Below are 12,802 nucleotides of genomic sequence, written 5' to 3'. Positions count from 1 at the left end.
AAAGTGCTCAGAACTAAATGAACAGACGCTAGACGTGCTGCGTGAGAGCCGATACGACTCGTGCAGGCGTGCAGCAGCGACACACCCACGTGATGCCACACTTCATAAGGGAAGTAAACACGATGTACTGAAGCTGAACCGATCCGCGAGGAGATCCAATGGGGTAAACGAGTCGTCCTTCTCCATCCTGCAGAGGACACCGAATCCCCCGTGGCAGAGGTGTGGAATTTCAGTTGCGGTGCTCTAATCAGACTCACCGACACTGGATCACTCCCTGCTTCTTAATCATGACTCGAGGCCACGTCTGTAATCAAATCTAAACTTACACACCTGGCCATGAGTCACATGCAGCATCCTGATCTGAACACTTCCAAAGCTCTGGACATCCAATACAGGCACGCATACAAAATGAACAAACAGAGCTCTCTACATTGTTTCTGTCCTGTATTTCTCTGGGTGTGTCTGTTTCGTTTCATGACTCTGCTCTTATGTAGATGATGAGTGTGGAGGATTAGGGATCAGAAGAGTTCAGGATGATGTGTATGACTCACAGCCAGATGTATAAGGTCATATTTACACTAGACAATGGGGTCCTGCTGTTTTGTGTGGATGTGTGTTGTATATACAGCTGTGGAAATCACACCCCACCATTTTTCCTAGTTATTCTATTAAACATGACTACAAATAATATGGGTCAATCTGGGTAAAATGGGATCTGTTCAGCCGAAACAAAGATCTATGGATCCTTTAAATAACCAGAATATTACATGTCTGAAGTCTAGTATTTGAAGAAAGAAAATTAAAGAAAATCTGGACTATGTGGGGATTTTTGTTAAAGAGGTCCGTGATCCTGGTATAAGGTTTCATAGCCATTGATCTACATTGTAATAGACTTGATCATGGCTCGAATCAGACACATCCTGAGGAAAAGAGGACAAAACAATACCTACAGAAAGCTCAGCTCTTTTCTCGCGTGTGTGTGTGTGTGTGTGTGTGTGTGTGTACACTGAAACAGCGCAGTGTTAATTAGCTACAAGTTCAGGAAACACGCCAGCTTCTGAAATTCCTCTTATTAAAAACAGCCAGCTGCATTAATAATTAGTGAATTAAAACAGCACCACATCATGAAGACAGTCCACTGCACCTATGTGTTTAAGTCTCATGTGTTTAGACACTCGTCCACTCAAGAAACTGTAAGCTGGCCAAGTAAGAGAGGCCAACACGCCTAATGTTTATCAATACACAGCCCGGTAGCTGAGCTAAGCTAACTCCTCAGCAGAGTAAAGCAGCAGGCTAAGCTAGCGCTAAAGGATGAAATTGAAACAAAATCACCAAGAAACACGAGCACAGCCTTACCCTGTTCTTTGGAGCTGAAGCGGAAGTGCCTGCCTGGATATGAAGTTTTAATGGTCCATCGTTGTCCACTCTAGGAGCATTCGGCGTGCTGGGAAATGAGTAGCTAGTGTTTTTCTCTAGTGCTGAAGTTTTGCTGGAAATAAGATGGCCGCTGCTAGACTGCTCGTCTGAACTCAGTGACGCAATCGGGAGTCTGGCAAATCTCCTCCGGCTCCGTCCAAATCCGCATACTAGCGCACTATGGAGTATGCAGGAATTCTGCGCCGCCTACTGTGTCTACGCCGATCGATTCCTGCTTATTATCTTCATACTGTTTAGTACTGTAGTATGCGATTTTTGATGGAACTTCTAATGCGACTTGATGTTTATTCACCTTTGCGGCGGTAGGGGGCGCCAAAAAAACACCGGCAGGGGTGATAAACAAAAACAGAACCTTTCAATGTAAAGGAGTGTATTAAGACAATGTCCTGCTTTTCTTTCTACACATCTCTTATTTATGGCAAAGGAGTCAGATAAGAAAACACACGGTGTGGTGAGAAATATCCGACTAGTTCATTGTGAAACTTAAATCACTGCTTCAGACAAGTTTATTTATCCGTTGCACAGGATGCTTATTGTGAGTCGAACAAACAACGACAACAAAAACACCCACACACAAACACATGCACACAAACACACCTTTTCCTTTCAAATTCCATGAATGCAGGCTAAAGTTTAAAAAAAGTCATTTTAATTTATAAACTCCTTAAATATTCAGATATAAACGGTTGAAAATTCATAGACTGTACATTATTGTTTGGCGTTAAAAAAATAAATCCCACTTCAATATAAACGAGGAACATTTTAGATCATGTGAATGCGTTACATATTAGATGTCCGATTTTGCCAGGTTTGTTTGAATACTATTACTTCCTTTGTTTGTTCTTCTGAACTGAAGCCACATCCATGGTATTGTGGAGGAATTCATGGAGCTGCCTGGCATTATTCACACTGCCCAAAATCTCACTCAGCTTTTCCTGGCTCAGAGTGAGCAGCTCAGCCAGGCTGGCAGCATGTTTAATGAGTCCCCTTACATTTTTAACGTTCACTCCAGGCATACGGAGCAGGAAGTCATAAGGCCCGGGGTTGTACAGGTCTGCTGAATCTTCCACCATCTCTGACTCTGCCGTAATGGCCTGGGCAGTGAGGGCATCAGGTTCAGGCCGAGCTTGCTTGAGTTCCTGAAAGAGCTGTGCGGTGGCATGGGGTGAAGGGCACCAGAGCAGCCTCAGCCGGGGGAAATGGAGAGTCAGCAGGGTCAGTTTGGAGGTGATGTCATTGGCTGAGATCTCCTGACGCAGCTCGGTACGGCCTACTAGCGAGAACGACTTGGCCGGGTCGAATTCGATGAGCAGCACTGGCCGGCGGTAGAAGCGGTTCATGGCGAGGCACTGAGTGTACAAACGGCCGCTCTGCAGCGAGCCGATCAGGTCGCTCACGCTCTTGCGCTCCACACAGATTTCAGGAGTCAGGATGTAGTCTCCCACCTCCAGAGTGACGGGCTCGATGTCGAGCCCACGCCGGTGCAGGAGGGAAGGAAGCTCGCTACGAAACTCCCGCATGTCTACAATGACTCGGGACGGCTCTTTGACTACCTCCTGTCCACCTGAGAGAAACATTAGCACGTTAAAATCATTAAAACCGTATGAAAAATTCATGTTATAGACGAAACAACTGAATGTCACTGTTTCCGAACATCAGGATTATTGGTTTAGAGCACACTAAAAGAAGGACGGGATTAAATGACATACCACTGCAGCAATCGTGCAAGTACTGGATTTTGGTTGGGAAACAGAGAATTCCAGCCAGTTTGACGTCACAACTAATAAGTCCATCTGAAGACTAAGATTAAGCGAAATCAGGAATTTGGATGGAACGAAAACCTGCAGGCACACACTGGCCCTTTATGGATATGATTGAAGACCCCGGTTTGAGGAGGACAACTCTGAGCCTTCAATAGTTTATTGAAACATTTTGCTCCGATTTTCACTTGATATGATTTGAACGTCATTAAAAAATCTTGTATGATTTTAAGGAAAGTATTGCAGTTGGAAACCTTGCTTTTAGATGTCACAAAAGAAAAAAAATGCTACAGCCTGTATTTAGAAGGTTGTTGTGGGCTTTGGTAGAGCTGGACCAGTCCAACAATGAATCATCTTTCATTAAAAAAAGATTTAAACTAGGGTTGGAACTGCATGAAAAATCCATGGAATGCTAAGTCTGTAACTCAATATTGCTGTTTAAATCAAAGTTGATGTTAAATCTCTTTGTCAGGCAGACTGCTAGGAATTTTTTTTTAAATAGATCTATTAAAGGATCACTTACCCTTTATTAATTTATCAACATGGTGCAACAATTCAGTGTTCTTTTGTACTGGAAATTAAAGTACTGACTCTGGCCTGGTACTGCATGTTCTTCAAATGACGAGCACACTGAAAATATATTTTTCCATGGCACGCATCTTGCATATTTTCATAACCAATATCTTGCATTAGAAGGGTAAAGCACATCACACCCGATCACATTAAACTGAAGTCGGAGATGATGGCTTGCCTGCTTTGCGAGTGTCTGTAGCAGCGTGAGCAGGTTCCTGAATACGATCCAGGTCCAGGTTTGTGTCTCCTCTGCCTTCTCTTTCTTCTGGAACAACCATGCTGGCCTTGTCTCTGTATTCAACATACAGTACAGAAACTGTATCAAACTAACCTGCATTCAAATTTATCAGAAAATTTCAAATTATAATGGGAAGGGTTGAACCTTATCAGCTGTTCAAATGCTTGCTTCTCTTTACGCAGGGCAGTGAGATACCTCTGCTCCTCTGTGGAACCACCGTAAATTAGAAAATACACCCTAGAACAGGTAAATAAAAACAGGCAAAAAAATCTTAGACTAAGAATATGCCATTGCTGTTAAAAGTCATGTAAGAACAATATGATACCTGAGAGGTTTTCCTGGCCTGGTGGCTTTGTAAACCTCCAGTTGGCGCACAAAGCTGAGCTCAGCATCATACAGCACCACAAACATGGGCTCAACCTCTTTTAACACTCTCGTTAGACTGTACGGATCCGAGCATCCTTTGAGCGGATGAATGACCGTCATGGGTTCTTGGAAAACGCCGTAGTAGGAGTCTGAAGTAAGATTAAAAACAAAATCTTCATCCTTCACTTCCTGATTTTCCACCTGTTCTCTCTCATCTCCACTGCTGCCCATCTGTTCCACCTCGGCTTCTTTCTGCTGCTCCACCATTTGGGTGAGTGTCAGTGAGCCTCGCTGTTTCTTTGGGCCGACTTTGGTGTTTTTGGCTCGGGGCTTCTTGCCCTTGGGCACCTTTCCATCTTTTCTGGGCCAGCTGTTACCTTGTTTAGTTTTGTCAGGCACCGGTACACACTCATCTTTACCGATAGTGCGTGAATAAAGGCGGTGGAGCAGAGACTCAGCACCTTTCTGGATGTACTCCTTCAGCTGAGCACAGGTCCTGTCGTCACTGGCGCATATCAACACTCGGCCTGGATCACAGACATTCAGAGATGTTCAAGTCTCAAAATCAGTGCGATTGTAAAAGCGTGAAATGTTGCAAGTGCTGTAACATCACCTGGTTCGTGCTCAGAGCTGCTCATTTCCTTTTCAATCTCCTGCAGCACCTCAGTCAGGGCCACCCACTTTGGATTCTTTTCAAGCACAAGCTCTCTTTTTAAAGGTACTATGCACACACACACAATACATATTATAAATGACATTCTCTACACCTATACCATCATTTATTGAATAAATACAGTAAACTCCTATATACTCCGAGGAAACCTCCGAACCCCTGCAAACTCCTCAAACAGAGCAAAGGCAATACTCAAACCCCCAACCCAAGCAGTTTGAGACAAATTTGCTACCCATTAAGCCGCTGTGCCCCCTTCAATATAAGAAACCTTAAATATATTAAATCAGAGCAATCTGGAACCGCTTTTCTTTATTTTTTAACCTTGCATTAGTCTTTATTGTGCAAAGTGGTAAACACAGTGACTCTGCATGAACACTGATGATCTCCTCATCATGGCACCTGTTAGTGGGTGGGATATATTAGGCAGCAAGTGAACATTTTGTCCTCAAAGTTGATGTGTTAGAAGCAGGAAAAATGGGCAAGCGGAAGGATTTAAGCGAGTTTGACAAGGACCAAATTGTGATGGCTAGACTCCTAGATCAGAGCATCCCCAAAACTGCAGCTCTTGTGGGGCGTTCCCGGTCTGCAGTGGTCAGTATCTATCAAAAGTATCCTTTAAGTACTTGTAAGTCCTTTAAGTCCTGTAAGTTGCAACTTACAGGATTAAAGGATCTGCTGCTAACATCATGCTGCCAGATACCACAGCACCCCTTCAGGGATCTACTGGAGTCCATGCCTTGACATGTCAGGGCTGTTTTGGCAGCAAACGGGGGACCAACACAATATTACGGAAGTGGTCATAAAGTTATGCCTGATCGTTGTATTTCACACCTTCATGATTAATTATATTATTATTTTTATAATTACATGTCATGCTTTGATCAAGCCATTGGATATTCACACATCTGAAAATATCCAGACATACACTAGCCTTAAATTTTAGCTTGTGCATGTTGTAGTGAAACAGACACAAGCCTAAATCAATTCAGTTCAGAATGAGATATGCAGATAGATGTCAAAACTTGGTATAAAATGTTAGATTTAGAATTAGATTTAAAACTGTAAGAGAATTTTATTTAAGTGAAGGAAAGCCTGTAGCTCTCAGTAATGTATAGCTGTCAAAATGTGCAGAAATGTACGTACCAGAGGCACTTGGTTTTTCTTCCATTTCACCAACCTTGAGTTTCTTTTTTGACTCAGAAACACGATACACACGACTACGAGCATTCATGAACATCGACGTGCTGGAGTCCAGAAACAGCCATCCTGGGGAGAAGGAAAAGACAACACTTTGCTCATAACTTTTACTTCTGTTATTGACCGAATAGTCTGCTGCATCACAGCTCCATGGTTAATCTTACCTGTATTGCTGCCAAAGTTTTTCTGGCTGGAACGCAGAGACTCCAGCAGGTTGAGGAAAGTGACGCAGTCGTACTGCGTGAGGTAGAGCAACAGAGTCTGTAAGATCTTCAGGTCCTGCACTAGAGATTTGGTCTTAGCGCCCAGCTGATGCCACAAGGGATCGAGGTAATGGCGAATGGTCTACAGAAGCAGATATCACAAACACGCAATGTGTTTCATTAATGTGTGGACAACCAACCAACCCAAATCAGCCCCCCCCCCACACACACACTCCTACTCCTCCATACACACACATACTTTAAAGAACCAATCCACTTAGTAGAAAGTTTTGTATTGTGTATTGCCCCTGCACAAACACCTTTACACACACCCTTACACACACACAATTCAAAGAGCCAATTAACGTTAATGTATTAATGTTAATGTATAATAAGAATTCTCTCACTTTCTCAAAAGCACTGCCCAGCGTATTCTCCAGCGAGAGGTCCTCTGCCTCCAGACTCGGGTTGTAACGCTTGAGCTCCTTCAAACAGGCGTTCATGATGTCCAGAATGGAGCTCTGGATGGCCCTCATCGCTGGAGTCAAATGCACATGCAGCTCCACCACATCAGGCTTGTGTCTGTCCAGTACACCATTCACTGAGGCTTGGAACCTGTAATTATCCAAGATAGACACACACACACACACACACATATATATATATATATACATATGCAGAGCTTAAAATATTAAGACATATAATTAACCACAACTACGTCTAAAGTGATTGCTCATACCTAGGCCAGAGAAAGAGCTTCTTCACGAAGAGATTCCTCATAACTCGTTCAACTTGACAGAAACCAGTAGAGAAAGCCGTGGCCTTGTCAGTGAAAGCTTTGATGAAGCCGGTCTTGTTCTTCTGCCTGTACAGTCTCAGGATAAAGGCCTCCTGACACGACTCAATGATCTTATGGGCACGGTAGACGAGGATTCCTGCAGGCGACAGTTCCAACTGTTTCACGTTTCACTAACATTAATACCACTGCTATGTTTTTCATATGGAGCAACAAATCTGTTACAGGTTTCAGTTACACATTAAGAGTGCTGTGTAGAGTAAGCCTAGGCCAAATGATTTGTATTACAATATGTACAAATTTTTCAATTACTTACTAAGAGAGCCTACAATACCACATACATAACTTTATATACATCTATAATAATAACAACGAAAACAATAATCATCTCCTTTATAATAATAAGAATACAATAGTGCACACATGCCAAACTTTGTTTCATAAAGGAGTCTAGTGACAGATATTATAATGTTTTGAGTAGAAGTATATGACTGTCCTGCACTCAGTGCAGCTCTTCAGCTCACATCTCACCTTTTATGAGCAGGTTTAGTCACCTCACCACTCTTCAGTGTGTAAAGCCCAAGAGAGTTGCATTTGTGAGAGCCTCAGCATGTTCCTGACGGTCAATCAGTGTACACCATTGTCTCCTAATGACCAACCTCTGATCAGCACTCTCTATCTCATCCATGGCATAATTTAGAGGTTCCAAAAACCATTTCACTGATGTCTATTTCCCAGCTTCTCACTGCCTTTCCCCCCCTGTGTTCTTGGTAGAAATTATAATATTTTATAAATACGTAAATTGTTTAATTACACGATAGTTTGTGAATACATAAATAGTTTGTGGACCTCCTCTTTGGTGATCATGAAGATTTTGTGAATATGCAAATTGACATCATTGGGTGACTTTTAGAGCACACATTAGCTACATTCCTTTGGAAATAGTTGGCACAAAAGATTAAAAAATGCTGGAGTATTCCTTGAAATACCTTTAAAAAATCTCTTTACCCTCCTGCCATCTGGTATAAGGTACCAAATCATTCAGACCACACAACCAGACTAACAGTTTCTTCCTCAAAATTTTACATTCCTTAATTCGCAGACACAAACACACACACACTTATATTCAACTATACATCCCTCATTACATGGAAATGTGTTAACGTACATGATTCTTAGTTCTGTGTGGTTTTATGTAACATCAACTTCCTGGAGGAACATTGTACATTGTTTCATTTCACTGTGGGCAAGTGTAAGGATTTGAGCGAGTTTGACAAAGGCCCAAATTGTGATGGCTAGACGACTGGATCAGACCATCTCCAAAACTGCAGCTCTTGTGGGGTGTTTCCGGTCTGCAGTGGTCATTATCTATCAAAAGTGGTCAAAGGAAGGAACAGTGGTGAACCGGCGATAGAGTCATGGGCGGTCAAAGCGCATTGATGCACATGGGGAGTGAAGGCTGGCCCGTGTGATCCGATCCAACAGACAAGCTACTGTTGCTCAAATTGCTGAAGAAGTTAATGCTGGTTCTGATAGAAAGGTGTCAGAATACAGTTTGTTATGTATGGGGCTGTATGGCTGCAGACCAGTCAGGGTGCCCATGCTGACCCTTGTGCACCACTGAAAGCACCAACAATGGGCATGTCAGCATTATAACTGGACCATAGAGCAATGGAAGAAGGTGTCCTGGTCTGACTAATCATGTTTTCTTTTACATCACATGGATGGCCGTTTTGCGTCGCTTACCTGGGAAACACTTAGCACCAGGATGCACTATCGAAAAAAGGCAAGCCAGCAGAGGCAGTGTCATGCTTTGGGCAATGTTCTACTGGGAAACCTTGGGTCCTGCCATCCATGTGGATGTTACTTTGACACATACCACCTACCTAAGCATTGTTGCAGACCATGTACACCCTTACATGGAAACGCTATTCCCTGATGGCTGTGGCCTCTTTCAGCAAGAAAATGGTTCAGGAATGGTTTGATGAGCACAACAACGAGTTTGAGGTGTTGACTTGGCCTCCAAATTCCCCAGATCTCAATCCAATCGAGTATCTGTGGGATGTGCTGGACAAACAAGTCTGATCCATGGATCCCACCTCACAACTTACAGGACTTAAAGGATCTGCTGCTAACATCTTGGTGCCAGATACCACAGCACACCTTCAGGGATCTAGTGGAGTCCATGCCTCGATGGCTCAGAGCTGTTTTGGCAGCAAAAGGGGGACCAACACAATATTAAGGTCATAATGTTATGCCTGCTCGGTGCATAATATAAAATCCACTTGGCTGAACAATCTGATGGGGGCATGAGCATGACGGTGTAATAAAGCATTTATAAACAGTACCTGAGATGAGGTGAGCAGGAATTCTGTCGGTGAGGAAATCCACCACCAGGATGCGGCTGGTCACAAACAACACTCCCCCCTGTGTGTACACATGATAGCGGTCAGTGCTCTGTATATCACTGTTTATGGTCTGGGGAAGATGAGCCACTCCTTCAGCTCTCAGCTGCTCTGTGAAGAACTCCTGTAACATTAACATCACATTAACATTTTACACCAGCTATCAGACTTACAGTAGTAAACTCCTGCCCCAGTCGAGGCTGTATCTGTTGAAGTGTTACCTGTTCAGGGGTCGTTGTGTTCAGCAGCAGCACCAGACTGCCTTCCTCTGAATAAATCTTCATAAAGTGTAACAAAATGCGGTCAATACCAAGTCCTTCAGCCGCGACCAGTAAGCCATCTGTACTGAAGAGGCTCAGAAACATTTCAGTTTCATACTCCACCAGCGGTCCCGCCATTCTCTCCTTCAAACCTTACTTTCTCGTTAACTTACCCCAAGCTGCTCAATACTAAATCACTCCCTGATCCCTAGACAAGTGCACTACACAGGATATGAAATAATGACTTCATAGTGAACTTCATGTACAATAGCGCGCCATTCAGGATCCAGCCGTTGTGTTAATTTAGATGGAATAACTAGTGAAAAAAACACGCTAACCTGCTAAAAGCTGTGCCTATATACATATAGACAACGTGTTGTTTATTTACTTAAAAGTGACAAACAATAAGGTGTATATTATAATCCAAACATTGTATTCCAGAGACAGACACCGCTGTTAAACTGTCCATCCGGAGTCACGTGACAGATCAAGCTGAGAAAATACACATTCACGCGCCCTCTTGTGCACAGGAGGCTACAAGACTATTTCTTATTAATCATATTGGTGGGTAATGAGAATACCAACATGAAAAATAAAATCAGAGATTTTTAGAATAGCATTGGAAAATAATGTAACATGCCAGTGAACTGACTGGATTAGTAAACAGTCTGATCTGTAACTCAGCATCATTCATAATCAAGACCGTCTCCGGAGATGTGCCTTACTCCAGGATTCAGTCCAGCTCTAGTCCAGAAATCTGATTCGGCTAATCATGTAGCCTGATTATCTGGAGCAGGTGTGATGGATTAGGGCTGGAACTGAACCCTTGAGGAAGGCACATGTCCAAGAACTGGGCTGATGATTAATCACTGCAGTTAATTACAGGTTTGAGATAGTTAGAGATATTATACAGATCCTTTAAAAAGCTACTACAGGTCTACTACTTAACCAAAACTAAAGGAAGTGAATGCCAGATGCCATGCTACAGAGACTGTATAATGCATCATGTTTCATTCGATTCGATTCGATTCGATTTATTTGTATAGCGCTTTTAACAATGGACATTGCCTCAAAGCAGCTTTACAGAAGTGTAGAAACATAGAGGAAAAAAATTATAAAGCTTAGAATTAAGATACTATTTTATCCCTATTTCATGCGTAATGAGGAAAACCTGAGGCGATGGATGCAAGGAAAAACTCCCTGAGATGATATGAGGAAGAAAGCTTGAGAGAAACCAGACTCAGAAGGGAACCATTTTGGTGACACTGGACAGTAAATAATGTAAATGTGAATAATGTCCTTTCTGCAACAGCAACCAAGATCTCTTGAGGAACTAATAGATCAGTGTAGTTTCTGAGTTCATTATAGGCTTAACACTAATTCCTTGCTGTCGCCAGCTGACCGATGCGATGGCAGTTCAGTGACGGTGTGATAGTCCAAGTGTTCTATCCATAGCAGTCCCATGGGTCAAAGGCTGACCACGCAGATCTATCCACAGCAGCAGTGAGTACCGACAAATGACAAGACTCCAACCAGGGGTAGAGCGTCTGGATGGATCAGATGGGTCCAGAAAGAAGAAGTGGTCACATTGGAAACTCAGAACACTGGGAGCTCGAGAGTGGGACGTATATCTCATTTAACTCTGTGTGTTTTTGGAAACTGTCCATGAGACCCGTTCTAATCTACAATCTTCTGTATAGCAAATAGGAAAAAGACATGTATTTGTAGCCCTGAGTAATAAACACTTGGGAATCGATGTGGTAGGTAGAAGGTTGATGCTATCAGCTTGTTTTGACAGTGAATGAACATCGCAAGATTTTGCCAACAAGATGAAATCAGTAGGAGAGCAAATGTGAATCAGCATCACACAATTCACCATGTGTTTTTGAGCCCTCCATCTGTGTTTGTGTGCTCTCTGTCCATTTATGGTCTTCTGTCCTGCCTACACAGCAGGGATCTGCATTTTATTAAGCTTTGCTGTTGAAAATGTAGCACAAGGACAGAATTAACATTGTGCTTATCCAAATCATGTATATTTAAGATGCTAGACACAAGAAAATTGAAGTAAATGTGTGAATGTTGTAAGTTGCCAGCTGAACACAGTAGGAGCTTGGTTATATAACATGGAGTCTATCCCAGGGGACAGGGTTCAAACCCATCACATAGAATAAACACACTACAAGATGCCAGTCAGCTTACATCACTGTCTTTGGACTGAGGGAGGAAACCAGAGTAACCAGATTACTCAAGAACCTTCAACTTCACAACAAAACAACAATTCATGAATAGCATGAACAATCACAAATTAGTTGTTGTATGCATGTTCACTCTGATCTAATCACTGACCCTCTTTTTCCATCCGCTTATTCTAGACACAGTTAGAGCTGCAGGATCATTTTAGTTTATAATGAATTGCACTGTTGAATTTGAAACCAAGTGTCTTGGTTATTTCTATAAAACCATGAATGCTATACATCATCAGTGTAAAGCAAATCTCCGATAAGTCCTAGCTGACCTTATTATTAATAGAAACTTATTAATAATGATCCCTTTTTACCAGTGCACTGGCGTTCCCTTCCACCGGCGGAATGGGACATTTTCAATCAGTATACACAAATAAATTATTTTGTCTGATATATAATGAGTCAGGACACTGTCGGCTTTCGGCATGAGTTGTTTGTTTTTCCCTCTGTTGGATAGCCTGCACAGAATTTTAGTAGTTGAAGATAACACCTCATAATTTTAGATGCGTTTGAAAAAGCACTTGGGGCATCTCAGAAAGCAGAAATGGGTTTGATATCACCATTTACTTTGGAGATGGAAACATTTGTGTTGGGGAAAAATAAACAAACTGTTCAAACTTTTCTATGAATAAATTGCCCCTAGTAAGCTAG

General features: G+C 42.5%; 2 protein-coding genes across 4 annotated transcripts in view; both read right to left on the bottom strand.

The window, feature by feature from the left end:
* Positions 1–1,706, bottom strand: part of mrtfba (myocardin related transcription factor Ba) — a 31,880-nt gene extending 30,174 nt beyond the window's left edge. For 2 of the 3 annotated variants that reach the window (XR_009206284.1, XM_058405427.1), the window contains exon 1: positions 1,357–1,706. The gene's annotated coding sequence lies outside the window, so the exon portion shown is untranslated. The remainder of the gene's footprint in view (positions 1–1,356) is intronic. The other variant, XM_058405428.1, reaches the window with a different exon arrangement.
* Positions 1,707–1,932: 226 nt separating this feature from the next.
* ercc4 (excision repair cross-complementation group 4) lies at positions 1,933–10,984 on the bottom strand. The gene is made up of 11 exons (XM_058407229.1): positions 9,870–10,984; positions 9,592–9,772; positions 7,187–7,382; positions 6,855–7,062; positions 6,409–6,589; positions 6,191–6,313; positions 4,988–5,095; positions 4,334–4,901; positions 4,153–4,245; positions 3,949–4,061; positions 1,933–3,001 (listed from the first exon to the last, which is right to left on the bottom strand). The coding sequence occupies exons 1-11, from the start codon at positions 10,044–10,046 to the stop codon at positions 2,262–2,264; spliced, it is 2,688 nt and encodes an 895-aa protein (XP_058263212.1). The 5' UTR covers positions 10,047–10,984; the 3' UTR covers positions 1,933–2,261.
* Positions 10,985–12,802: the final 1,818 nt, after the last annotated feature.

Source organism: Hemibagrus wyckioides, linkage group LG13 (genome assembly GCF_019097595.1).
Source record: "Hemibagrus wyckioides isolate EC202008001 linkage group LG13, SWU_Hwy_1.0, whole genome shotgun sequence".
NCBI lineage: Eukaryota > Metazoa > Chordata > Actinopteri > Siluriformes > Bagridae > Hemibagrus > Hemibagrus wyckioides.
The sequence above is the reverse complement of the archived record's forward strand: the minus strand, read 5'-3'. Positions and strand labels throughout refer to the sequence as shown.

Bases quoted from the DNA above. Each gene is read 5' to 3' on its own strand.
- ercc4 (XM_058407229.1), bottom strand. From the start codon at position 10,046: ATGGCGGGACCGCTGGTGGAGTATGAAACTGAAATGTTTCTGAGCCTC. The intron at 9,773-9,869 runs GTAACACTTCAA...TTAATGTTACAG, and splicing joins ACACAACGACCCCTGAACAG to GAGTTCTTCACAGAGCAGCT. The intron at 4,902-4,987 runs GTGATGTTACAG...TCTGTGATCCAG, and splicing joins CAGCTCTGAGCACGAACCAG to GCCGAGTGTTGATATGCGCC.